This window comes from Macaca nemestrina, chromosome 4 (assembly GCF_043159975.1).
Source record: "Macaca nemestrina isolate mMacNem1 chromosome 4, mMacNem.hap1, whole genome shotgun sequence".
NCBI lineage: Eukaryota > Metazoa > Chordata > Mammalia > Primates > Cercopithecidae > Macaca > Macaca nemestrina.
This window is the reverse complement of record NC_092128.1, coordinates 25,094,534-25,121,249: the sequence shown is the minus strand read 5'-3', so window position 1 is coordinate 25,121,249 and position 26,716 is coordinate 25,094,534. Positions and strand designations below refer to the sequence as shown.

Here is a 26,716-nt window from a genome sequence, read left to right as displayed (position 1 = left end):
TTCAGCATTTCTTTGAAGAAAATGTCTAAGTGGTGCTAAATATTTTAATAAATTGGTTTGGAAATATATAGAAGGTAGCTTTATCAAATTTTCCAGAAGGACCTTTTTAGGACTTTTAGTTGGCCATAAGCTATATATGAGCTGAAGTGGAATATAGCACACTACCACTTCCACCTCCCAGAATTTAGGGAAGTGTAAAGCATCATGGCATCTAGAAAAAGGGAACTGATCATTCTGTCTAGACTGGTCAGCCCTTTCTGTAGTATTTATTCTGTTTTGTCCTGAGTCCTACATTTCAAGGGAAATAGAGGAAAATTTGAATGTTTTGGTAGGTAAATTTTGAGATTATAAAATGATTTAATTCAATCATTAGAAGAATGGGTAAAGAACTGTGGACATTCCACCTACAAAAGGGAAGACTTCAGGGAAGCCAAAAGAGGTATCTTCAATACTTGTAGTACTGACACATGTGGGATTGCCAAGTTAGGTAAAATTAGAGCCAATGATTAGAAGTTAATGGAGGCAGATATTGGCTTGATGTAAGATGGTCAAATCTTTCGGAGATGGAACAGGCTGCCTCGAAAGGTATTAAGTTTCCCTTCACCAGCTTTTGTGTAAGTGTGCAACCAGAATGTGGACAGCCACTTGAAGGTGCACAGAAGACGGAGGCACAGAGCAGGTGGTTGGGCCACATGATAGTGGAGGCCTCTTCCAGCTCTGAGGTTCTCTTTCTGTAGGTTGGTGCAAAAGTAATTAGGGTTTTTGCCATTGAAAGTAATGGCAAAAGCCTCAATTACTTTTGCACCAACCTAAATATTATTCTATGAGTTGATTCAAGATAAGCCACTGAGCTTCTATGTGTAATCAAATATAGAAACAGTCTATCATGTCTTGGACTTCTAATGCTGCCAACACTAGTGTTACCCAAACTAGTAAAAACAACAAGATGAACAGCAAAATAATGTCATTTCAAAAAAATCTGTAGGCATCTAATGAAATGACTGGTGTTTTATCCTTACCTTTCAGTGCTTTCTCCTGCTCAAGACAGCCACACAAACACGGATCTCCCCCCAGTGTCAGAGCAGATCATGCAGACTCTCAGTGAACTTGCCAAATCGTTCCAGGATATGGCTGACCGCTGCTTGCTGGTCTTACATCTGGAAGTGAGGTATGATACAGCCAAGCCCAGGACCTTGCAATTTGAATGCACTGTGGTTCATAAATCACTTACTTATTTCCAGGGAGTATCACCATAATTTCTGGCTCATATTATTGATGTTATCCCTTTTTATGCTGAAAGTTATTTTTAGCCATATTCAGTGACTGTTTGAGGGCATGGTGTATTTTGAGTGTGGTAATTCAGAGCTGGCATGGTCTATGAAATCAGGTCACCTGGATTGAAATGTCACTATCAGCTGGCTAGGCGATTGTTGGCCAGTTAATTAACTTTACAAACCACGGTTTCCTTATTTTAAAAATGGAAACGGTAGTTCCTAACTTATAGAGATTTTATAGATGGAATAATAATTAGCACAATGCCAGACACAAAGTAAGTGCTCAAAATATGGTAGCTTTGCTATTGTGGTGACTTTATTGTGATTCATATTTTTACTAAAGTGCTCTGCTAGTCAAGAAGGGAGTCATGCTGGAAAAAGTAGACGGAAAGAAGTAAAAGAATTATACTAATATATTTTAGTTAACCCAGTATATGTAAAACAGCATTTCAAGAGGCAATCAACAGAAGTGATTGAGGTATCCAGCATTTTCCTTTGCGCTAAGCTTTTGAAAGTGCCCATTTATACTTACAGCACATCACAATGTGGACTGGCCACATTTTAAGTGCCTGGTAGCTACATGTACCCAGTACTAGCATACTGGGCAGTTGCCAAGAGTGGCTGGGGCTGACTAGGAATGGGATTTTTTTTCTTTAAGATAAAATGGTCAAAAGAAATGTGGCAAAGTAACAAGAATGATCCATCTGTGCAAAGACCCGGAGGAAGAGAGTTTCAGACAGAGGGAGGTACACTAACAAAGGTCTTGAGACAAAAATCAAGCTTGGTTTTTGTCTCAAGAGCAGAGAGGAGGCTGATATGCTTGTAGGCTGATGAACAAGCTGGGTGGGGAGGACTGAAAAAATAAGGCACAGGAGACAGGCTAGAGCCCAGTCCTGTGGAGTCATGAAGCCTGACACATTACAGGGTCTTACAGACCAAGTGAATCATTCAGATGTCACAGAAGCCATGGAAGGGTTTTAAGAAAGGGAGAGATACCAATTAATTAACATTTTTTAAAGGTCACTCTGGCTGTTGTATGGAAAAGGGATTGCAGGGAAAAATACGAATGGAAGCAGGGTGACCAGTTGAGACCAGCTCTGAGCATCAAGGTGACAGAGGTGGAGGTATGAGAAGTGTAGGATTTGGGACACATGCTGAAGGTAGAGCTAATGAAGTTTGTTGATAGATTGTATTGGAAACAGGGGCTGGTGCAATGAGAGGAAAGACTCAAGGAAAACCACTAGTTTGGGGCCAGAGCAACTGTGTGGATGCTGGTGCCATTAACTGAGGGGAGAAAGACTGAGAGAGGAGAAGGGTTGAGGAGAATGGCGGCAGTCAAGCCTGCCATGTAGAGATGTTCAGTTGGAGATGCTTATTAAACGACTAGGTAGCAATGTCCAAACATCAGGACCAGAAAGTGCATGGTGTGGTAACACATTCTGTTCTGTATTGCTTTGGAACATGATTAACATTGATAGACTATTTTTCTTTTCATTTGAAGTCTTTACTAGATTTAGGGTTTAAAAATGTAAATAGGACTTTGTTTGATAGGTGACCCTTGGGAATATGTCTGGACTCCAGTTAGAACTTGAATTTATTTCCATGGTGACTCCTTGTGTGTGCTACTTGCTTTTTATCCTTCTTCATTACCATTGCCCAGTGAGTTACCTCCTTATTGCTTGTGAGAGCCTTGTGAGTGGAACAAGAAAAGTTAACATTGCAGATTTAGAATCTGCTACTCAGCTTTATTCCTGATGTTATTTCTCACATTAATCTGTCCAGAAATAAAGCTCTTTCTATATATTTTCTGATTTGTTTTACAATAATTTACAGATTTGGTATCTCTTTATTTACAAGTGGACAGTGAAATAAATCAGGTGTCTTCTGTGAATAAATATATGCAATAGATGGAAGGAAATGAAAAACACAAAGTAATATTCTAGTGCTGCTGTTACCTGAGTTACAAAGGAAAACAAGGGAATACCAAATTAGTTACTATCACAACTCCTGGTATTTATACTATTGATTGTGTGCTTATATGTGTTCTACATTCAGAATTGTCTACTTATGTGTAGTTAATTCCAAGTGGGATATTTGTAACACATTTGAGTAAGATCTTTTAAGTCCTTAACCCCTATTTCTGCCCTTTTGATACATCTTGGCAATACTCTTCTTAATACTGAACATGCTTTAGTCATTAATTTACAAGAAACTATACAGTGCTATAACACCGGTTGCTGTATCTTCTTCAACATTAGTCTAAAAACAGAAAAACGTCATTTTTAATAATGAATATTTTAAAAGACTGAATTTTAGAGCCCTGGATGTAGAATTATCTTTCCTTGAATTTAACTCAGAACACAAAACATGGGATTTTTTTAAATTAAATTTCCCCACTTCCTTGTATAACATGGTTCCAACACTCAGGTTGCTTTCTTGTAAGTGTGCTTCATTTCGTCTTTGTTCCTTTTAAAGTAAGGTACATACAACTAGCAGAATATGCCACATAAGGCTCGGATAGTGAATGTAGACACACTTACTGTGTCCCGGTCATGTTAACAATTTTTTTCAGTTTGCACAGTGATGATACAAAATGAGTAAGACAGATTTCATGCCACTCTAGTATAATAACGCAGAATAGAGCTGTCTGCTAAGTGCTCTGGGGTTATGACTGTGGAAGAGACCATCAAACAGCTCTTCCAGGTGTGGCTTATTCATTGTGATGGCTGGCCCCGAAACCTAATATCGTGCTGTATATTAGGTGCTCAGTAAAAATGTGATTAAGAATTAGCTGGTTGGAAACCAAACCCAGATAAAGTAAGTGCTACTTTACCAAACAAAACCTGTTGTCTTTAAAGAAACGAATTGGTTTGCAGTTTCTGTTTTTACACAGTAGTCCACTTGTAAGTCCACTAAATTATCTTAAGAGGTACAGAGGCTGTGTGGCCAACATCATTCTCATCAACTAATATTTGTTTTGTTCCCATCCTGCTGTAAAAAAGGAATTAGAGCTTAGGCCCAGTTGTCCAGCAGCTGGTGTGGTGAAAAAGTGGCTGATTAGCTCCTGTCTCTGGCACTTTTAGCCAAGAAATCACTGAGATAAGAGTACAGATAGAAGAAAAAAATTCATGGAAAAAAGTAATGAGATATGCCAGCAAAAAGTCCAGAACAACTTCAGATGCCAAAAACTGGTCTTGTTCCCCAAAATATCTTTATATCCATAGCACATATTTTTCTTTGGCATTATTAAAGTTCAAACCAAAAAACTGTTTTCAAATCCCACGCAGTCTGTGTTGAATGATCCATCTAAGGAGTGTTTGACATTTTACCTGTGTCATTGTGGTTCACATTTTAACCACCAGGCAGCCCCTTTCCACAGTACAAAGCATAAAGCAAATGGTACCCCCAAGAGACGAAAGACATGGTGAGCCCATTAAAAACTGTTGAGGTTTGTTTTTTCTATTTGAACTTTAGAAGAAGAAAATTAAGTTGCCATTTGAGTCCAAGATGCCAAGAATGTCACCTTTATCAGCTGATTTTTCTCACCATCAGGAGGGCTCTAAGTAGGTTCAACAGCAACTGTCTATCACTGTTGGGATCCTAAGTGTGCACTCTCTGAAAATCATCCACCCCACTGTGTAATCAGCAGTGTTTGCAGAATACATTAATGTCAAAGTCATACTAAGGTCAGCAACAACAGGCCAGAATTTAAATTTAAAAAAATACTTGATTTGAATTTGGCATTAGCTGATGACTATTTTAATTTCTTTCTTTTTTTTTTAATCTCTAATCACTTGGGAAGAAGATAATACCTTAAAGAAAGGTTGTATGTCTTCTCTCCCAATAGCTTCAGGATCTCATAAGCTCTCACCTCCAGTTCCTAAGAATTTCCTAACTAGTCGCTCTACTTCCAGTTGCTTCCATTCTCTGCTATTAATCCACTCGTATACTGTGCCAGAGTGATCTTGCCAAAGCTTAGGTCTGATTATATTATTCACCTCTTAAAATCCTCCTAAGGCTCCCTGTGGCTTCTAGGATAAAGGCCTGATTCCCTACATGGCCTTCAGAGCCTTGCTGACCTGGCCCGTGCCCATCTCCCCAAGCTCGTGGCATGCCTGTAATGTCGGATCTGTGTGCATCTAAAAAGAACTACTCACCAGTCCTCAGACCATCCTGCATTTATAGTCTCATGCTATTTTACATGGTCTTCTCATTGCCTGGAGTCATAATATCTGTCATTTACTTTAAAAATACTTTAGCGTAGATGCTTTAATTTTATTCAACTTCTTTGAAAATAAAGTTAAAAATAAAATTTAAACTTTATTTAAATTTCAACCACAGTAGCAATCAGTGCCCTAGTCATGAATCCCATTCCAGAGTTGGTCAGCTTTCATTCTGTCAGAAAGATCACGTTCCAGAGGAGGCTGCAACCAGTGCCATTACTGGTGTTCTTATCCAAATTATACATTTGTGCCAATTAGTACATGAATGTCAGAATGAGTTTTTATTGGTGAAATTAGTTATTAGTTAATTAGTAACTGTTAAGATAAGCATCTATCAGTAAAAATGAGCAGTAGTCAAGATATTTGGATTCTCTTGGATGAACTGCTTTTAAGAATATAACACATCCCATATAAAAGTTAGCTTAAAATGGATCATTCAACTAAATGTAAAATCTAAAACTCTAAAACTTCTAGAAGAAAACATAGGAAAAAATTTTTATCATTTTATTTAGGCAGAGATTTCTGAAATATGACACTGAAAGTACCATCCAAAAAGAAAAAAGTTATAAGTTGAACTTCATCAAAATTAAAACCATTTTTGATAGACATTGTCAAGATTAAAATACAAGCAAAAGACCAGGAGAAAATATTTGCAAAATGCGTATCTGATAAAGGACTTGTATCCAGAATATATAATGAACTCTCAAAACTTAAGAAAACAAAAAACCCAATTTTTAAAACAGGGCAAATGATTTGAACAGATATTTCATCAAAAATATATGTACAGAAAATAAGGACATGAGAATATGCTCAACATCATTCGTCATTAGGAAAATGCAAATTAAAACCACAGTGAGATACTGCTCTACATCTATTGGGATGACCAAAAATTTTTCTTTAAAACTGACAACACCAAGTACTGATGAGGATGTGGAACAACTGGAACTTTTGTATACTGCCAGTAAGAAAGCAAAATGGCACAGCTCCTTTGGAAAGCAATTTGGTAGTTTCTTACAAAAGTAAACATACGCTTACCATATGATCCAGCAGTCTCACTTCTAGGTATTTATCCAAGAGAAATAAATGCAAAGTTATATGCACACAAAAATGTGTACATGAAGTAGCTTTATCCACAACCACCTAAATCTGGAAAGAATCTAAATATCAGTGGGTGAATAGATAATCTGTGGGACATCCAATTCAGTGGAAGGCTACCCAGCAAAAAAAAGTAATGAACAACATAGATGAATCTCAAATGCTTTGTGCTAAGTGAAAAAGCCAAACTCAAAAGGCTACATACTGTATGATTCCATTTATATGGCATCCTGGAAAAGACAACTGTAGAGGCAGAAAAATAGATCAGTGGTTGCCAAAGGTTTGGGAGTTGAGTAGGGATTGACTATAAAGGGACACAGAGAATTTTGGAGATGTTTGTGTTCTATAATTTGGTTCTGGTGGTGGTTATACAATTTTACATGTTTGTTAAAACTAATAGAACTGTACACTAGAAGGGGGGAGTTTTACTGTTTGTAAATTATTTCTCAATAAACCTGACTATAAGTAAAGAAAGATGACAGGCAAAGCATGGTCGCATCATTAGAGATAATAATGCCCTAGGCTTTTGCAGCCATTCATTTAGGAATATTTCTTATTACTTGATGCCAATTGTAAAGGTAACAGAACATGGACCCTGGATTATGTCATCATGTCTTACCTCCAGTGAACCTTCCATGCAAGGTCAGACAGAGCACCTAAAATGACAGTTAGGACTAGACTGGGCTTACAAAACAGCCTGTCTGAACTCTGCCTGCCAAGGGATACTGTTGGTTTGGGTTGTTTTGTTTTGTTTTTTTTCTAGGGTGGGGGATTCAAAATAAATACCTGCATGTAGGGCAGAATTTGGACTGAAACACACTCTGATTACAACTTTAAAAGGCTGTGTTGGTGCAGCCAATCCATACCCACCTCAGACTTCTTCAGCAGCTACTAATATCTGCCAAAAAGAACCTGAGAATTGTGTGTGACCAGACTGACACAGGCCATTTTCACACAGAAATGCCCTCCTTCCTCAAGCTGTCAGATAGATTCTGTGAGACTCAAACATCACCTTCCGTCAGGACCCTTTCCTGATACCCTGTGGCACGTTTCCATGGCACACTGTGTAGATGTGCTTGGAGTGAGGTGCTGTTCTCTCTTAGTCATTTTCTTAATCTGCCCCACTAGGCTGTGGGTCTTTAAGGATATAAACTGTCTTATATTTCCAGGGCCTAGCACAATTTCTTACAAATTCATAGAGGTTACGTACGTGATTTACTTAACTAATACATTATCATTAATAAATATAAGACTAGTGATGACAGCCAATACTTACTATGCACGCCATTTGTGCCAGACACTGCTATACATAACACTTAATATGTAGTAGTAGTGTAATCACAGCACCCTATGAGGCAGCTGTTGTTTTTACCCCCATTTAATGGATGAGGAAACCGAGGGATAGAGAAATAAAGTAACTTGCCTAAAGTTATATAGCTGGTGACTGAAGCCAATGTAGTCTCCTTACACTTTTAAGATCTGTAAACTCTGCCTCTCATCTTCATTGCAACAGTATCTGTTGAAAATTACAATGCTTTTCACACTATGCCTACAACCCTGGCATTGAAAAGAATTTTAGAACTCCTTACCAACACTGTATGGATTAAACAAGCAATGATCATAGCAGCCAGCTTGCCCCAGATCACTCAGTTGTTCTATAGAATAACTAAGATGGCTTTCTGGTTAAAAGAGGGGAGGGTGTTTACATTAAAACATACAAGGCCACAGCTGCTTCATATTAAGTGTAGAGCAAAATGTCTGGCACAAATAGCGTACAGAGTTAAGCGCTGGCTATCATCGCTAGTCTTACATTTATTAATGATAATTTAGTAGTTATTTTGGTGCTGTGTCCCAAGATCACTGCCCTCCCTGGAAAGATTTATTAGTAACTGCTCTCCCCATCTCTCTCTTTTTCAGGGTTCACTGTTTCCACTATCTCATCCCTCTTGCAAAGGAGGGGAACTATGCCATTGTGGCTAATGTGGAAAGTATGGATTATGACCCCCTGGTGGTCAAGCTCAACAAAGATATCAGTGCCATTGAAGAGGCCATGAGTGCCAGCCTTCAGCAGCACAAGTTCCAGTATATCTTTGAAGGTCAGGCCCTGCTTCTGTCTCCGGGAGTTGGGGAGGAAGAAAGGACAAAGGTTTTCCTGGTTTTCTGTATTACTGAAGTTGAAGACTTGTAGAAAAGAGTTGTTTGTTTGCTTGCTTGTTTGAACTAAATCTGCAATACCTAGCCTCTTTATGTGTGACTAGGTAGACAACAATATGGCCGCCATCTGCTCCTGGTTGATAAGGAGATTTAATCCAAGATAAGGCAGATGGCTGCCTCCCTGACATGCCACTCATGAGATTTGAGAGAATGTGCAGACTGGGCCACAAATTAACTCAAGAGGAGCTTATGAAAGAAAAAAAAAAGCACACATACACAATGAGGAGAGAATCCTGAAAGATCACTCATTGGCTAAAATTATCACTGGAACGGGAAGTTTTCTCACAGAATGTTATAATCATCTGGAAAGAACAGAAGCCTCTGATTAGCAGCAATTTTTAGGAAGGATATGTCCATAAAAGCCTCCAAGGGGGCAGGCAAGGAAGGGTGTGAGAGACAGGAAGTACCATCTAAAGACATTATGCTTCACAATTTTGAAAAAATGTGATGGCACCCAAATAATTTTTCATGATGAATTTCACCCGGAGGACCCCTGTTAGGATTTCACATTATGTTCCCTTGGTCCATGTTTTGGTTTGTTTATGTGAAAACTTGTATCTGTGTTCTCTCACAGAATTAAACTAGTATTTTTTAAAACAACTAAGAAGGTACATTGTCCAAAGGATTGTGGCAAACTGACAATACATGGCCAATGTTTGCTTTATGAAAGTTATATTCCTGCAAATTTGGACCCCCCCAAAATCCAGTCCTTAAATATATATGGAGTTATAAAGAGATGTGTTCTCTTGGGGTATATCTCTCAAAGACTTGAGCCAAAAAGTGTAAGTGATTAAAGGGTTAGCTGTCAGTTAACCCCATGGCACTATGAGTTTGGCGGCACCTGGAATATTCTGCAGCTTTGAGCTGCAGTGCCTACCTGAGAATTCACTTTTCTGTTATTACACTGAGTTTCCTCTTTGCTCTTGACTGTGGCTCTTCCCAGCCCCTGCATATCAACATTTGTTTTATTCCTATGACAAAATGCATTTAATGTATTTATTATAATGTATTATTATTTCTTATTCTCTACAAACAGCATACCCCTTCATTACCCAGACTTGCAGACCATGTTATATTGTGGCAGGGAAAAAAAAAAAAAAAAAACTGTACCTAAAGTTATGGACGTGAGAGAATGACACCAAAACTTGGCCTACAGAGATTTTTCATATAAATAAGTTGTCTAGCTTTAAATGTAGAATCTGCAGTTGTGTTTTTCTTTGAATAAAAACTTTTCTTCACATTCAAATAGTAGCACGTACAAGTTTGTGGTCTTGAAGCAATGTTGTGTGAGTGTAGCTGAAGTAAGACCTGAATGCATCTCCTCCCTCATTTCTACTTTCACTTTAATCAAGGGAAAACTCATTTTGAAGACATGGGGAGCCATGGACCTAAAGATAAGCCCTGCTCTCTGATCTAAACCTCAGAGTCTCGGGGAACGAACTAGACTTCAGAACAGGAAAACAACCAATAGCAAATGGCTTGCGACTAGTCAGACCAGCTTTACGGTTCCGAGCAAAATGTCCTGCTAGCATCCAAGAATAAGAAAGAAGGAAGAAACGTTTACTGAATTCCATTTAGAATTAAAATCCAGCTTTTAAAAATAGTAACCCATATGTGCCTCACGTTGTTCTGAACCAGCGTTTCTCAACTTAATTACATGGGGTATCCTGAGGAGGACTTGTTAGTTTGCTGATGTCCTGAGCTGTCCTTGCTACATTTCACAGACCACAAAACAACCCTCCAGATGTAAGAACAAACCACTTAGGGGGCCTCAAAATGTCCAAAGATGTCTCACGGGAAGTCAACAGTTAATGTATTATCTGCTTTGCCTTCACCCTTTGTTTCTAATTACATTTTCTCCAATTACTACTTTAGAAATACACCCATTGCCATTTTTAAGTTGTATTAGCATTATTGCCAATAACCCAGTTTTCTTATTGATTTATTTTTTACTTGACAGTGTTGAAATATATTAACATTATTGCCAAGGCCCAGTTTCCTGTTGATTTTATTTATGTAGCTTCCCAGTCAACTTTTGAGCCAAAAGTGTCCTCCTCTACTTTTCAGGAGGAAGGAGAGGCCAAACAGGTCATTTTATATGCCTGTGTTCTTCTCTGCTTCCCAACTGTCTGTAAAGAGAAGCAGGATTTCCCGTGCACTTCAACGGTTTGTGATAACCTGGCCTCTTCTCTAAGGCCTTGGCATGGTGGCAGTAGGTGTACATGGCAATGCTGGAGATGTGACTGTTACCAGGCAGGGCGCCAACATGAAGTCCACCCATTTGTAACTACTAGGGCGATGTAGAAATACCCTAAAATTATTGTCAGATCAGCAGATGCAACCATCAGAGGTCGATTTTCTTTGGTCATTTAAATGTAGGATTAGAAGACAGCAATTCTGTGTGCAGGTTTCTGTAGGAATGCCTCTAATCTGTCTTCCATTCTCTTTGCCCCACACTGTGCTGACCCCTCAGGCCTGGGCCACCTGATCTCCTGCATCCTCATTAATGGTGCCCAGTACTTCAGGCGCATCAGTGAGTCTGGCATCAAGAAAATGTGTAGGAACATTTTTGTTCTTCAGCAGAATTTGACCAACATCACCATGTCACGGGAGGCAGACCTGGACTTCGCAAGGTAGGAGGGAAAACTGGGCTTAGTTTCTCGTGCCAAAGCCAAGACCTCATTGCCTGCAAAGTCATTTTTTAAAATGGACTCTTGATGCAGAAAAAGCTTAGTTTAAAAAAAGAAAGAAAGAAGCACAGGTAGGTGTTTTTAGGTCCTATAGAGAAGGTAATTTCACAGAATTCTGTTGAATTTTGTTACTTTGGCAGGTAGTTTTTCCTGATGTCTAACTGAAGTTGTTCTTATTACAAAGCTTGAATAATGTTTTTTTCTGCGTATAAAAGTATACATGCTTAAAAATACATAAGATAAAATACAAAGAAGAATATAAACCTTTGATCCAGAGGCTAAGATATTTGGTTTATTTTCTCCTGACTTTCTTGCATGTGCTGTGTTGTTTATGTGACTTTTCACACATACTCGAGCATATGATTTCCCTTTTTCCAAAATTGGAACTACGTTAATGCAATTTTATATTAATTTAATATTGTTTTCCCATATCTATGACGTTGTTTGAAAACATAATTTTTCCACATTCATTAATACTCCTTGAAAACATTACTTTTAATGATGCCCGAACAAATATTTCATGGCATAAATGAGCCATATTTATTTTTAATCACTTGCAAATTTTTGAATATTTGAATTTTTCCCTTTTTTTCTCTTATTGTAAATAACATGTATCTACTGTATTTTTACAGGAACCTACTTCTCATTTCTTCCATCTTGTTCCGATTGAAACCCATCTCTTCTTGTTCTCACTGGGAGGAAAGTGAGAACTCATCACTATCCTTTCTCTAAGTTTTCTGATCTTAATTTTTTTTTAAGTGACAGGCTACTGCTCTGTTACCTAGACTGGAGTGCAGTGGTGTGAACATGGCTCACTGTAGCCTTGAATTCCTAGGCTCAAGGGATCCTCTGAGGAGCTGGGACTAAAGGCGCACACCACCACGCCTGGCTAATTTTTAAATTTTTTTTTTATAGAGACAGGGTCTCACTATGTTGCCTAGGCTGGTCTTGAACTCCTGGCCTCAAGCAATCCTCCTGCCCCAGCCTCCCAAAGCACTGGAATTACAGGCATAAGTCACTGCATCTGGCCTTGATCTCAATTTTTAATGTTTTTGTATAACACACTTTTTCAAAATTTGAGAGTTAGTTTTCTTTTCTCTTCATTTGTTTTAACACCATCTAAACCTTAATTAGAATATCAAACCTTTGGTGCTTTAATAAAAGCTTAAGCAATTTGAAGATGAGAAATACGTTATTTTCATGCTGTATTGCCGTTTATACCTGAGTGGATTATTCTGTAAACTCCCTTATTTTCCATAAGCCTTCATGGCTAGGAAGTCACTTGTTTTTAATAATCCCCAATGTTTCTGCCTGACATTTAGTATTTCTGTGTCTTTTCACTTAATTTTTTTTTTTTTTTTTTTTTTTTTTTTTTTTTGAGATGGAGTCTCGCTCTGTCGCCCAGGCTGGTGTGCAGTGGTGTGACCTCGGCTCACTGCAAGCTCTGCCTCCCGGGTTCACGCCATTCTCCTGCCTCAGCCTCCTGAGTAGCTGGGACTACAGGCTACTTTTTTTTGTATTTTTAGTAGAGACGGGGTTGGCCGGGTGCAGTGGCTCACACCTGTAATCCCATCACTTTGGGAGGTCGAGGCGGGTAGATCACGAGGTCAGGAGATCGAGACCATCCTGGCTAACAGGGTGAAATCACTTGATTTTTTTGATCCCTTGAGAAGTGCAGGAAAATTTGAAACAATTCTTGAGGCATTTACGGAGATGATGAAATATTATATTACTTTAACAATTATAAAGACAAATATGCTGTGATCTTTGTTTTGGTTATGAACCATATATGTTCATTTTTAACCTTTCTTCCTCAATCTGTTACTACATTTGTTCCATTGCTACCCTGTTCCTCTGCCTTTCTGTCCTTCTCCTTCCCTTTCTTTTTCTATTTGTGGGAAAGTGAGAGAGACAGAGAGAGAGAGAGAGAGAGAGAGAGATAGTGTGTGTGTTTTCATTAAATTCCCTGTTCTAGGCTAAATTTGGTGGAAAGCCTTCCTTGCTCAGATTAGGGAAACCAGGTGTGACAGAATGCTGCATTTATTTGGTCGCTCTTATGGGGAATGATCTCATTATTGAATTAGTCTAGTCATAATAACATTGACAAGGGGAAGTTAAGAACATAGAGGCCTGAGGGATACAGAAACCCATTACTAATGCTCTAAGGAATACAATTCCTAAATTCAATCATCCTATTTTAAATGATTTTTTTTTTTATTTAGCTGAAATAAGTAAATTAACACAGTTTTTGGCAGACAGTATGGGGCCTGAAAAACCTGGCATCTGAATAATGCAATGCTGACTGGGCAGGATTGAAGTTGGCATCAGCGGGTCATGTGCCGATGAAGCATTTCTTCAGGAACTGAGTCCCAACCACGCCATGCCTTTTACAGTTGGATTGGTGAATTATGTCCCAGGAAGTAGGTACAAGTGGCATGTGGACCACTTGGGAGATGTACTGCTACTATTATTCTTTATTCTGACATGGATTTTTGACAGGAAATAGGCTAGCATAAACACACAGTACTGGCTGAATCTGTTCTTCTGTTCCTGCTTCAGAAGACATCTCCTTTCTAAGACTATAAGCTCCAAGAGGCTGAGACTTTTTTCTCAGTGCCTGTACCAAAGTAAGTGTTCATTGTATGTGCTGAATGAATGAACAGATATCAAATCAAGGCTAATTTTGGTGTGGATGAAGGCCTTGGATATTGACAGGTTAGTTTATGTTTAATTCCCTGAAGGTTTAAACTAGCCGGCATGGGTCAGTTTTCTTATAAGCTTGTAAGAAAAAACATATTTTCCTTGCAGTTCATTCTTTGTAAAACAAAAAGCATTACAAAAAGAAATAGTGTAGCCCTACTATTCAGAGTCTCTTTCCCTCTCATTTTTTCTTGCTTTCATACAGACATACTTTATAGCCTTCTTTTTGCCCCCCTTCTTGTTTTTGATAGGGACAGGTTTTGTGAAAGGGGCTCCATCAATTCTACCATATTTGAAGCTATGTAAAATAAATAAAACAGCAATACCAAAATAGCCAGAAATAATAGACTGCAGCAGTATACCTCAGCATTCCTTAAGCAGTGTCTAATCAAGCATGGACAGCATCTGTACTTCCAGCAAATCTCTATAGGAATGTTATCTGCTCACACAGTAATTAATCACTAGTTGCCATGTGTCAGAAAACTTATTTAACAAGAAGTTGCAAAGTGCTTGTAGTTTTCTTACCTTCTCAGCCTTCCTGGCCAGTGGAAAATATAACACCTTTCTATAATAAAGAAATGAGGGATCTGGAGCAATTCCATTGATGTTGATTCTTCTACTCATACTATTTTTTCTTGTGTCTCTCTTCATGTACACCTTTCCTCTAACTGATCTCTAATAGAAGGGTAGATCTTGGGTGAGCAAAGGAACCAGACAACCTGTAACATTACTAGAAGTACAGGGAGCCTCTGTCCTCTATGGTAATGATCATTTAAGCTGTTTTACAGTTTTGACCCCACTGTTAATTTTCAGAGTCAAAAAGATGCTTTATCCAGGAAAATCAGTGCAGATGAGTGAGAAGGTGGAAGGGTTTATGAGTGTGCTTTTTTAGTTCCTTTCATCACAGAGCATCTTAACTTGAGCTGTCATGCACCCTTCCACATGTGAGTCACAGAAGCCTCCTAGGAGTCCAGATGGTGGGAGCATAACAAGAGAGGTCCAAATGAATGGTGGTTGGAGTCCCCAGGGTGTATCTAACAACGCTTCTAGCTTGAGTGACGCCATCGTTCAAAAAGAATATCCCAGAGTTTTCTTCCCAGTTCTCCCCTCTTTACCCCATTTTGTCTCTTTCTCTACCTCTTCAACTGTCTCTTTTTTCTCCTTTATTTCTCCAATAACTCTACTTCCTGCTGTCCTCCTTCAAGGTTTCATTGCTCCTCAGTTTTTCCCCTGATTTTGGTTTTCTTTGGACTGGTATCTTTCATTCTTAAACCTGTGCAAGATAAGGCAACAAAAGCTGCAGTTCAGGAAGTAGTGGGGCCAAAAATTGTAACACCCAAGACAGATTCCTCGCCCTGTTATTCCTTCATTTCTTCATTCCTTCATCAAATATTTATTCAGTGTATGTTCTCTGTAGGTCCCGGCCTCATGAAACTTGCATTACTGTGGGGCAAGATGCAAAGTAATAAATAAGTAAAATACATATAAAGTATTTCAGATGATAATATATGCTTTAGTTTAAAAAAAAAAAAAAAAAAAAGAGTAGGCATGGGGAGGGGACCAGAGGATGCCAGAGTATAATGGAGGTAATCTGAAATTTTAGAGTGTTCATGGAAGTCCTTAATGAGATGGTAACATTTGAGGAAAAACCTAAAGGAAGAGTAGGAGCAAGCCATGCAGCTATCTAGGGAAAGAGCATACCAGGAAAGAACATGTAAGGGTGAAGAGCCAGAGGGAGGTGGACACTTAACATCTGAAGAACAAAGCAGAAAGGCCAGCATGGATGAAGTGAGTGAGCAGGGGAAGAGTAAGAGATGAAGTCTGAGGTTTGATCTAAGGAGCCGAGATCTGGAAAGTCATTGTAATGACATTGAGTTTTACTTTGCATGAGGTTGGAAGCTATTAGAAGGTTTGGCGCAGAAGGATGCTACATAATGTGAATCAGTCTGGCCGCGATGTTGAAACTGACATCGCAGTTGTTAGTTGTGGAGGGGTATTGTAGGCAAAGGCAGAAGCAGTAGACTCTGTTAGAAAACTGTGGCAATAATCTTCTAGGTGAAAGGTAGTGGTGATTCAAAGCAAGATGGTGGCACTGGAGAGGATGAGATATGGTCAGATTAGGATATATTTTAAAAGTTAAGCTAACAGGATTTGCTGAGGAATCAGAAATGAACCAGAGATTCCAAAGGTTTTGATCTGAACAATTCAAAGCATGAAGTTTTTATTTACTGTAATGAAAGTGAACCAGACCATAGGAGAGGCTATTGAAGTGTGTGGAGGGCGGAGCAGGGGTTCAGATAGAGAGTGGATAACAAGAAATGTTAGTTTGAGATGCCTATTAGGGACCAGAATAGACATAAAAAGGGAGCTGGCTATACAACCTGGAGTTGAGGAGATGGGAGTTTTGGAGTCATCAGCTTATAGGTGGGATTTAAAGTCATGAGAAAGGCTGGGAGGTGAGATCTCAATGGGAGCACAAGTAGAGAAAAAAGAGAATCTGTCCAAGAATTGGACCTTGGCTACCCCACTGTTGAGATGCTGGAGAAGAACCAGCAGAGGAAGTTGAGGAGGTAGCCAACAGAATAGGAAGGTAACTAAGAAAGGGTGTTGTCCCAGAAGTCAAGGGAGGTGTTTTCAGAGGAGTGTGTCTTCATCTGTGTCAAATGCTGTTGATAGGTTAAATTAGCTCAAGACAGAGAACTGGCTACTGGTGGGCTTGACAAGAGCCCTGAAATGCTTTGGTCTGCATTCCTTTATCTTCCATACACAACTCACCTAAAGTAGGAGTATGCTTCAGATGTATGTATTTGGGAAGAAGTTCCTCACTCCTTGAGTCTACTGTAGGGTTTGATGTGATCAGGGCAAAACAAAAATGCAATTATTTTTAGTGCGATGTATAAAAGACCAAATTGGCAGCCTCTCTTTTCTCGAGGTCAATATCAACATGTATAAATCATGTTGACAGTATGTCTATGTGCCCTTGACATGATGTGATGAAAATGGCACTTTACCAAAACCTATTACCTCAGTCTAATCATAAGAAAGACATCAGAAAGATTCCAATAGAGATACGTACTGTGAAATACCTGATCAGTACTCATCCAAACTGTCAAAGCCATCAGAAACAAGGAAAGTCTAAAAAACTATCACAGTCAACAGGAGCCTAGGAGATATGATGACTAAAATGTACTGTGACCTCCTGGATGGCGCCCTGGAACAAAAACAACACTAGGTAAAAACTAAGAGGCCCTGAATGAACTATAGATTTTAGTTAAAATAATGTGTTAATATTGGTTCATTCACTGTAACAAATGTATCATACTAATGTAACATGTTAATAATAGGGAAACTGGGTACAGATTATATGTGAACTCTGTACTATCTTCTCAATTTTTCTGTGAATCCAAAACTATTCTAAAAAATAAAGTCTATTAATAAAAATATTAGACAAAGTATTTCAGAGAACATTTATCCAATGAAGGTATACAGGTGGCTAATTCACATTGAGCATGAAAAGAGGCTCAAATTCATTTGTTTTTAGGGAAATGCAAATTAAAACCACAATGAGACACCACTCTGTGCCCACCAGGATTGCTATAACAATAATAATAATTTTTAAAAGACAATGAAAATGTTGGCAAAGTTATGGAGAAACTGGAACCCTCTTTTGCCGCTGGTAGAAATGTAAAATGGCACAGCTGCATCAGTTCCTCAAAAAGTTAAACATAGAGTTATGGTATGACCTAGGAATTTCACTCCTAGGTATATACACAAATAAATGAAAACATACATGCATACACAAATACGTACACAAATGTTCATAGCAAGCATTATCTATAATAGCCAAAAAGTATAAACAGGCTGGGCGTGGTGGCTCACACCTGTAATCCGAGCACTTTGGGAGGCTGAGGCGGGCAGATCACGAGGTCAGGAGATCAAGACCATCCTGGCTAACACGGTAAAACCCTGTCTGTACTAAAAATACAAAAAAAAATTAGCCGGGTATGGTGGCAGACGCCTGTAGTCCCAGCTACTCGGGAGGCTGAGGCAGGAGAACACTTGAACCCAGGAGGCGGAGCTTGCAGTGAGCCGAGATCGTGCCACTGCACTCCAGCCTGGGCAAGAGAGCGAGACTCCATCTCAAAAAAAAAAGTACAAAGAACCAGATATACATCAACATATGGATGTATAGAATGTGGTACATCCATACAATGGACTTTATTTGGCCACAGAAAGAGGTCAGCTTAATCTTGAAACATTATGTTAAATTTAGGAAGCTAGTAACAAAAAGCCATTTTGTATGATACTATTCATATGAAATGTCCAAAATAGGCAAATGCATAGGATAGAAAGATAAGTGGGAGTTGAAAGGAAATGGGGAAATGGATAGAGGAGTCTTTGGGGGGTGATGAAAATGTGCTAAACTAGATTGTGCTGATGTTTGTACAGCCCTGTGACTATTCTAAAAGTCCTTGAGTTGTACCCTCTAAGTCTGAAAATTATGTGGTGTGTGAATTAGATCTCGATGAAGCTGTTTTAAAAACAAACAAAAGAGGTTGAGCTTTAAGACTTGAAAATCAAATGATTTGCCATAGGAAATGAGGAGCCCAAGTTTTATCCTCTCATTAGTGGGGAAACTTTTAAAAGGAAATATTTGGCTCATTTTTTAGTTTCCCTAATCCATCCTGAGAGGTAGAAGATAAAGGAAGAATTTTTGGAGAAGGAGGTGATGCTTCATATTAGTCTTGATAGGAATTATCCAGAATAGGGAGAAAGTCATATGGAAGAGAAAGGGTAGTTCCAGGAACTGGAGAAGACGTTCAAGGAAGGAGATGGTGAAAGAAGAGACCTGAGTCATCATCAGTCCTGAAGTCAGGGCTGGCTTAGGATAAGCCACAAATGCCACCTTATTAAGGCCTTCTCTCCTGCACTTTGAAAACATGCCTTCCTCCCCCACCAGCACTCCCTATTCTCCTTACGATGATTTTAAAAAGCAAGTATCTGACATATTTTGTATTTACTTATTTGTTCCTCATCTGTCTACCCTGAATAGAATGTAAGTTCCATAGGCAGGGATCCTTTTTTGTTCGCTGCTGTAGCCCCAGGACCTAAACCAGTACCTGGCATATAGTAGACATTCAGTAAATGCTTGTGGGTGTTAAAGTTATTTGGACTTTATCCTGTAAGTAACTGAAGGATTTTAAGCAGAGGAGTGAGATGGTCAGATTTATATTCTAAGTACATCATTTCAGCAGCAGTATAGGACTTGGATTTGAGGAAGATAAAACTGGATGCCGTCCAATCGATTGGAAGGTGATTGCTAAGAAAGTGACGTGTAGGGGCTGGGCACAGCGGCTCACGCCTGTAATCCCAGCACTTTGGGAGGCCGAGACAGGTGGATCACGAGGTCAGGAAATCGAGACCATCTTGGCCAACATGGTGAAACCCCATCTCTACTAAAATTCAAAAAGCCAGGCATGGTGGCACGTGCCTGTAATCCCAGCTACTTGGTAGGCTGAGGCAGGGGAATCGCTTGAACCTGGGAGGCGGAGGTTGGAGTGAGCTGAAATCGCGCCACTGCACTCCAGCCTAGTGACACAGCAAGAGTCCGTCTCAAAAAAAAAAGTAAGTGATGTGTAGGGCTTCAACAATATCAGTGCTTGGCGGTGGGGGGAGGGGGAATGGAGGAGACATATTTGAGAAGTGTGAAGGAGCTAAAATCGGCAGGTCTTGGGGAGTGACTGAATAGTGAGGGTAAAGGGAAGGAGTCAAGGATGACTCTCCAATTTCTAACATGAGTGTCTAGCCAGATTACACCACGGTCAAGTAAGATAAGGATACAGGAGGAGAGAGGAGTAGGTTTGATGGAAGGAAGATCATCAGTGGCTGTGGTGAGTGTAAGATGGATGTAGGACTTCCAAGTGGAGACATCTAACATGCAACTGGACATGTGAACTGGAAGCTTGAGGGAGAGGCCGGGAGTGAACCAACAGATATGGGGAATCATCATCATGGAGCTGTTTAAAACCATTAATGGAGATCAAGGCTGTAGGTAGATGGAGAGCAATCCCCTGGGGAAGACCCAGAGTAAAGGGCTTGAGAAGGAAAAGGAGCCCCTGAAGAAGATAGGGAAGGAATGGTCTCATAGGACAAGGGCAGAACACAGCTCATGTAGACCAAACAGAGTGCATGATCACGTAGCTGCCTGCACAGAAATGCCACTTTCCCCATAAATTGATAGAGCATCCTTCTTCCCAATAAATGGAAGCATTTTCTCATGTTAACTTCTCCAACTCTTTTAATTAAACTGTCCAGATACTTTCCTCAAGTGACGGAGTGACAAAGCCAGCCTAGCAACTAAACATACAGATTCAGACCCCTGCTTCTTCCTTGACCTTGTACCTTCACTAAGGCGGGGAATGATCTCTGGCATAGCTGAGAATGTTGAATTCTTCCCAGAGGAGCTGTTTACATAAATTTGTTTCCTACAAATCTATTGCACCAGGAACATTACTTTTTGTTTTCTGCAGGAAAGGTTATGAATTTTCCCTTTTGGAATGACTGAAGTGTAATTTGATAGAAGGGGATTAGCAATGACATGCTGCCACCTACTGGAAATGCCCACAGACAGCCTTACTGAGAATGTCTGTGGTCTCCTAAATCTCCCCTGACTCTTCTGAATCAAGGGTACTGCCCCTGAAGTAGACTTCAAAGGTGACTTGCCTTGAAAATGTGAAATGCCCCACCCTATCAAATAAAATTGTATCTGACTGCTTTGCTAGAAGAACAATTTTGTTTCTGAGAAAGAAGCACAGTATTTGTCACATCCTTTTTTCTGTTTGCGTTTGCCAGCTTTATTCTGCCATTGGTCTTGTTCGCCTTCCCAATTCTAGGGGCACCTATCCTTTTCCCAAGATTTACCTTTAATACTCCAGATTTTTGACTCAAGATTATTAGCCATGTAGATTTGGGATTAATTTTGTAGAAAAGACTAGTCTGCTGCCAAAAAAAAATTCTTTTTTTAATGATGATGCCCCTTAAAATGCTGTGAAATCTCTTAAATTTAATAGTGATAAAAAGCTAGTCTCGATTTTCCTAGGGACCAGAGTAAATTGGGAAATGCGATGGTTTACATGGCTCCCGCTGCCAGACAGAAGGAAATATACCAGTTGATAAAATTCAATAATAAAACAAAATCTTGTATGGCCTGATCTGATGGACTTTCTTAAAGATCTTCATATAAATAGATTTAAAGAATATTACATCTCTCTCATTAACCCTCATTTGACCTTGCTGTCCCGTTTCTGACTATGTCGCTTTTTTCTGATCTCCCTTTTTTTTTTACATTTACATTAGGTCCCGTGCATTGTAACAATTAATTAATTGATCTCTAATTAATTGTTTAATTCGGACTCCTTGAATACAGGTGAGCATACCTTACTGGTCTGCATATCCTTCACAGAGCACTTCAGAGCAATAAATACTTCTAAGCCTCTCACAAAAATCTCTCTCAGTAACTGATGTTTGATTCCCCATAAACATATCTCATGTGTGAGGCTTTGGTTAAGTAAGATTTCTTTTGATTATGCTCAATTAGTGTCACCATATTTTGTATGTATATATTGTCAATGTATAATTTAGGGTTCCTCGAGATTACTGGCAGACAGTGACAGTCTTCCCTTTGTAGCACATGTGCTGGAATTGGAATGATTCAGAGATTAGCATAGATAGCGAGTGTTATTGTTATCCAATAACGATCCCAAGGAACAGAAATAAGAAGTGACTTGTCCAAAATCTCTCATCGAATCCTGCTATTTATATATCCTGCAGTACCTTTGTATTTATCATAGTTAGTAAATTAAATTAACCCACCCAGGGAGGCTATTTTTCTGCCAGGGAAGGGTTGCATTGTACTGAAAAGATATTAAGCTTGTTCTGTGACTGAAGCCCAAGAATGATCATTTACCAACTCTATTAGAATTCTCACTGAAAAAATTGAGGCTGGAAGCTGACCTTTCTTGTTTTGTAAATAAAGATGTAGTGTTTAAATTGTGATGCTTAAAAGTAGGAAACTGGCACAATTGCTGTTGTAAAAGCAGAGCTACAGTCCCTTGCAAACGGTATCATGGCCAGACTTTCTATCCTGCCCCTCCCTTTACCTGCTTTGGCATATACAGAAAGAAAGCCCTTCTCTTCATTCCCACCTCCTGCTTTGCTGAACACCCTTTGCTGATCCAAAGAGAAAAAGATCAGAGTACTGAAGGAAGGTCACATGGCCACAGTGAATTCTGTGGCCAGCACTCAGCTCAGGGACCTTTTGTTCCCTGAAACCTTCTGCAATGTGCCTGGCCCATATCAGCTACTCTTTTTGTAATCCTTTTTTTTTTTTAATTTTCTGTACTCTAAAATTAATACCTCATTATGTGCTATATTGTTCTTCATTTGTTCCCATCTTTTAATATTTTATTCCTCTAATTTTTATTAGCATGTTCTCTCTCTCTCTCTCTCTACTGAGTTATAAAGTTGTTGTGACTAGTTACCATGATTGTATTTTGTTTGGTTTCTGGCTGGTTTTCCCCGTTTTGCTTCTCTGTAATAGACTAATTGTCAGCAATCTAAAGTATTTATGAAAATAATTTGGGTTTCAAAGTATGTTTCATATGTATTGCTTTCGATGTATGTTTGTTTTTGTTTTTGTTTTTGTTTTTTCTTTGAGACGGAGTCTTGCTCTGTCACCCAGGCTGGAGTGCAGTGGTGTGATCTCGCCCCATGCAACCTCCGCCTCCCAGGTTTAAGCGATTCTGCCTCAGCCTCCCAAGTAGCTGAGACTACAGGCATGTGCCACCACACCCGGCTAATTTTTGTATTTTTAGTAGAGATGGGATTTCACTATGTTAGCGAGACTGGTCACAAACTCCTGACCTCAAGTGATTCACCCGCCTCAGCCTCCCAAAGTGCTGGGATTACAGGCATGAGGCATGGCGCCCGGCCGTGATGTATGTTTTAGAGAGCATCTATAGCTAAATACAAATAAGTTACCAAGAAAGAGTTTTTGTACCTAGCTTTACAGACCTTTAACTTTAAACTACTTTCTCTAAAACAAGGAAAGCTCCTGCAAGACATGTGATTTTTTTTTTTTACAAACCATCCTAAAGGCCTATATTGGTGACTTTTTCTCAGTGATGATGATGATGATGATGACATATTCCCATCATAATACGAGTACTTATAATTACTATTATATAATGATCTCAGCACATGACATGAATTTTAGTAAATGCTTTACCTACATTGGTTCACTGAATGTCCCTGAAACTCGGTATGTAGCTATTGCTGCAAATAGATGAGAAAACTAAAGCTTAAGGAAGTTAAGTAAATTCCTAGTTTACATAAGAAGAGAGGCAAGATTCAAACTTAGGTCAATCCAATCCCAAAGTCTATGTATGCTCTTAACTACGTGAAGTGAGGCTACCATTTTGGTCAATGTTGGGTCTCTCTTTTGCTTATATTAAAATATGATTTGATTTTTCAGTTAGTCTCTTAGCTATCAAACATTTTCTTTCCCTTTATTTTCTCTGGTTGGGTGTCTTTCCCCCTTGATTTCCACTGAGCTCTGATTGCTATCCGTTTTAATCCGCTTTAATGGGCAGTCTGACGGCAGAGGGGTCTGCAGACTCTTCCTACCTTGGTAGGTGTTATGGGGTTGGTTTTGCTCAGCTGTCAGGTGTTCGTGCTGCTTATGGGTCTTCTGCTGGCCTTCCAAACAACTGTCCTGGGGAAGCAACACTTAGACCCAAGACCACTATCTCAGAACCTCACCACAAACTAGCACATCGTCCACGGCACTGAGCAGCCCTGTCATTAATCCAAATGCACACACCTGTGCTTTTAAGACAGTCAGCAGCTCAACCAAGTGCTTCCCAAAGACTAGAAGGTATAAGAATTTCCTGATCAGCTATAGGGTCTCTTCCAGGGAAATTGCTTTAAGTGGAAACTCTTTGACTCCATCCCTAAAAGTTCTGATTCAGAAGGCTGAGGGTAGGGCTTGGGCATCTGTAGTTTAACAAGTGCTCAAGAGATTATCCCCATGCAGAAATACTGGCCTGACCTGTTTTCTTTGAGAGTCATGCAATATCCAGACCATTGCCTTTCAGCCTCATGTTTCTCCTTCAGTCCCCCTGATTCTTATCTCCTACTGCAGGCACTGAAAGTAAAAATAACTTGAAAGCACTTTTCTGTATTATCTTATCACTAAAAGGACCCGCAAGGTGGTCACCATTATTACTCTCAGTTAACATGTGTAGACACTGAGGCAGGGTCGGGTTGTATTCTTGGAAATTTGGGAGTAAATAGCATTTCATTCACCTAGTAGTTGGCTAATAAATCAACCTTTAATTGTTGCATGAATTTGAGTAAGTCACTTCAGCTCTCTTGGCTGAAGTTTCCTCATCTATAAAATAAAGCGTTTGTGCCTATAATGCCAGCACTTTGGGAGGCTGAGGCAGGTGGAGCACTTGAGGTCAGGAGTCTGAGACCAGCCTGGCCAACATGGTGAAACGCTGTCTCTACTAAAAATACAAAAATTAGCCAGGCGTGGTGGCAGGTGCCTGTAGTCCCAGCTACTTGGGAGGCCGAAGCAGGAGAATCACTTGAACCTGGGAGGGGGAGACTGCAGTGAGCCGAGATTGCGCCACTGCACTCTAGCCTGGGCAACAGAGCGAGACTCTGTCTCAAAAAAAAAAAAAAAAAAATGAAGGGTTTGATTAGAAGATCAACCATAGGGTCTCTTGCAGATTGGACTTGCCTAGAGTTCCATGACATAAAGCCAGAGAGGGGTTTGAGAGATCTAGAGCCCTGCCTCAACTCCTAGCTCTCAGAAGAGACTATCACAGGAAAACTATCTAAGAGGAAGGAAATTAGCTCCCATCCAATTCTATAAAGATACTGTAAAGATTTCTGAGATATGCAGTATATAATAGGCATTTTAATATTTGTTGACTGGATAAACTAATGCATGTGTGTATGGATGAATTAATGAGGAAGGAAGGACTGTAGGCCTGTTCATTTTCATAGTCAAGATCGTGCTTATAGCATTTGCTTACCACACATACAGGAAAGTAAAACAGAGATAGATGCTGGCTACTGCTTTTGCATGACCTATAAAGGTCTTATAAGGCTCTGAACAGTAATTCAAAACATAAACGTCTAGGTACTCAAAAACATAAATGTCACATCTGCTTTAGCTCTTCATCTCCTTTGCTGTGCTGTAGTTTTCCAATTGATGGAAAGGTTTTATTCAGATCAGCCATTTCTCTTTTTCCTGGAGGCATTCTTAATCTCTGTGTTCTAACCTTTAACGATATAGACTTCGGTTGCCGTGTAATGATTTCCATTGCCTGGAATCTGCATGTTTAAATTCCTCCAAAGAATTGTGCACCTTCTGTTTTTCTCAGTTGCAGATGGAGTCAAAGCAGAAAAAAAAAAAAAAAAAAGAGTGGAGTAGGAGAGGCCAGCTCTTGATTGACTTCTCTCTCTTGACACACACAGTCAGGGGAAGGAACGGATCAATGGCCTCAACTTTTCAGCAGGCATTAACACTGCATCTCATTCTCCTTCAGGCAATCTGTTTTGCAGAGACGCTGATTAAACATTTTGGGGTATTGGGGACAGAGGGAGGGAGGGAGAGGTTGGGGATTTTTAGTGGCCAGAGCCTTTTATTGACAACATTAAAGGCTTCATGGTATATTTGACCAGAAATTAATTACAGCCCAGTTCCCCATTTCTCCCTTAGGTGACAGTCTTCTGTTGATGTGTGCCGCTGTGAAAGTAATAATAGGTTTCAAATGTTTGTGAAAAACATAAAGTAATTACTTGCTGTGGTAAATCAGTCATTTGAAGCTTCAGCTTCTCTCTGTTTTATGTGTGTGGCAGTCTGGCTGTTTCTTTTGTTAACTTTAATTATATAGCGTATGAGAATTTTTATTTTTCAGTTTTCAGAAATTTTGCTTTTTTCATTTCTTGGTGCATAGTTCTCCAGGGATATAGGTATTGAAACGATAATGACACATAACCAGAATTTGAACAAGGGAAGCATATGTGTGTGAGGAAGCTCATTGCTTTAGTTAAGTTTCGTAGCTATTGGCTATCAGCTATTTGCCAGTTCTCTAATGGGCCTTAAATATTTACTGTCTGTTGTACAGAGGGGAAGAATTGGCTTTCAGGCATTTTAAGTCTCCTTCCACCAGTAGCATATGTTTACATTATGGACCCTCAAGCCAAAGAGTCTGTAATAGCTCTTTCCCCTTTTTCAAATTAAAAAAAAAATATATATATATATATATATATAAAATATATAATATATAAAAGCTGCAGCTCCTTGCCTGGGGTTCTTGCCTTCCAGTAAGATCTGTAAAGATCTACTTGGATAATACCAACCTCTGTGTTGACTCACCTGGACAAAGCGAGAGAAATTTCCTTTTGGCAGCTATTTGAACAGGTACCCTTGCCCTGGCAGATAGAA

General features: G+C 39.4%; 1 protein-coding gene across 1 annotated transcript in view; it reads left to right on the top strand.

Annotated features, from left to right (window-relative positions):
• The window catches only part of LOC105471359 (exocyst complex component 4), an 822,236-nt gene that overhangs the window by 752,219 nt on the left and 43,301 nt on the right, over positions 1-26,716 (top strand). The window contains exons 15-17 of the mRNA XM_011723811.2: positions 1,027-1,168; positions 8,510-8,688; positions 11,280-11,439. Of these exons, the coding sequence (XP_011722113.2) occupies positions 1,027-1,168; positions 8,510-8,688; positions 11,280-11,439 (481 nt within the window). The remainder of the gene's footprint in view (positions 1-1,026; positions 1,169-8,509; positions 8,689-11,279; positions 11,440-26,716) is intronic.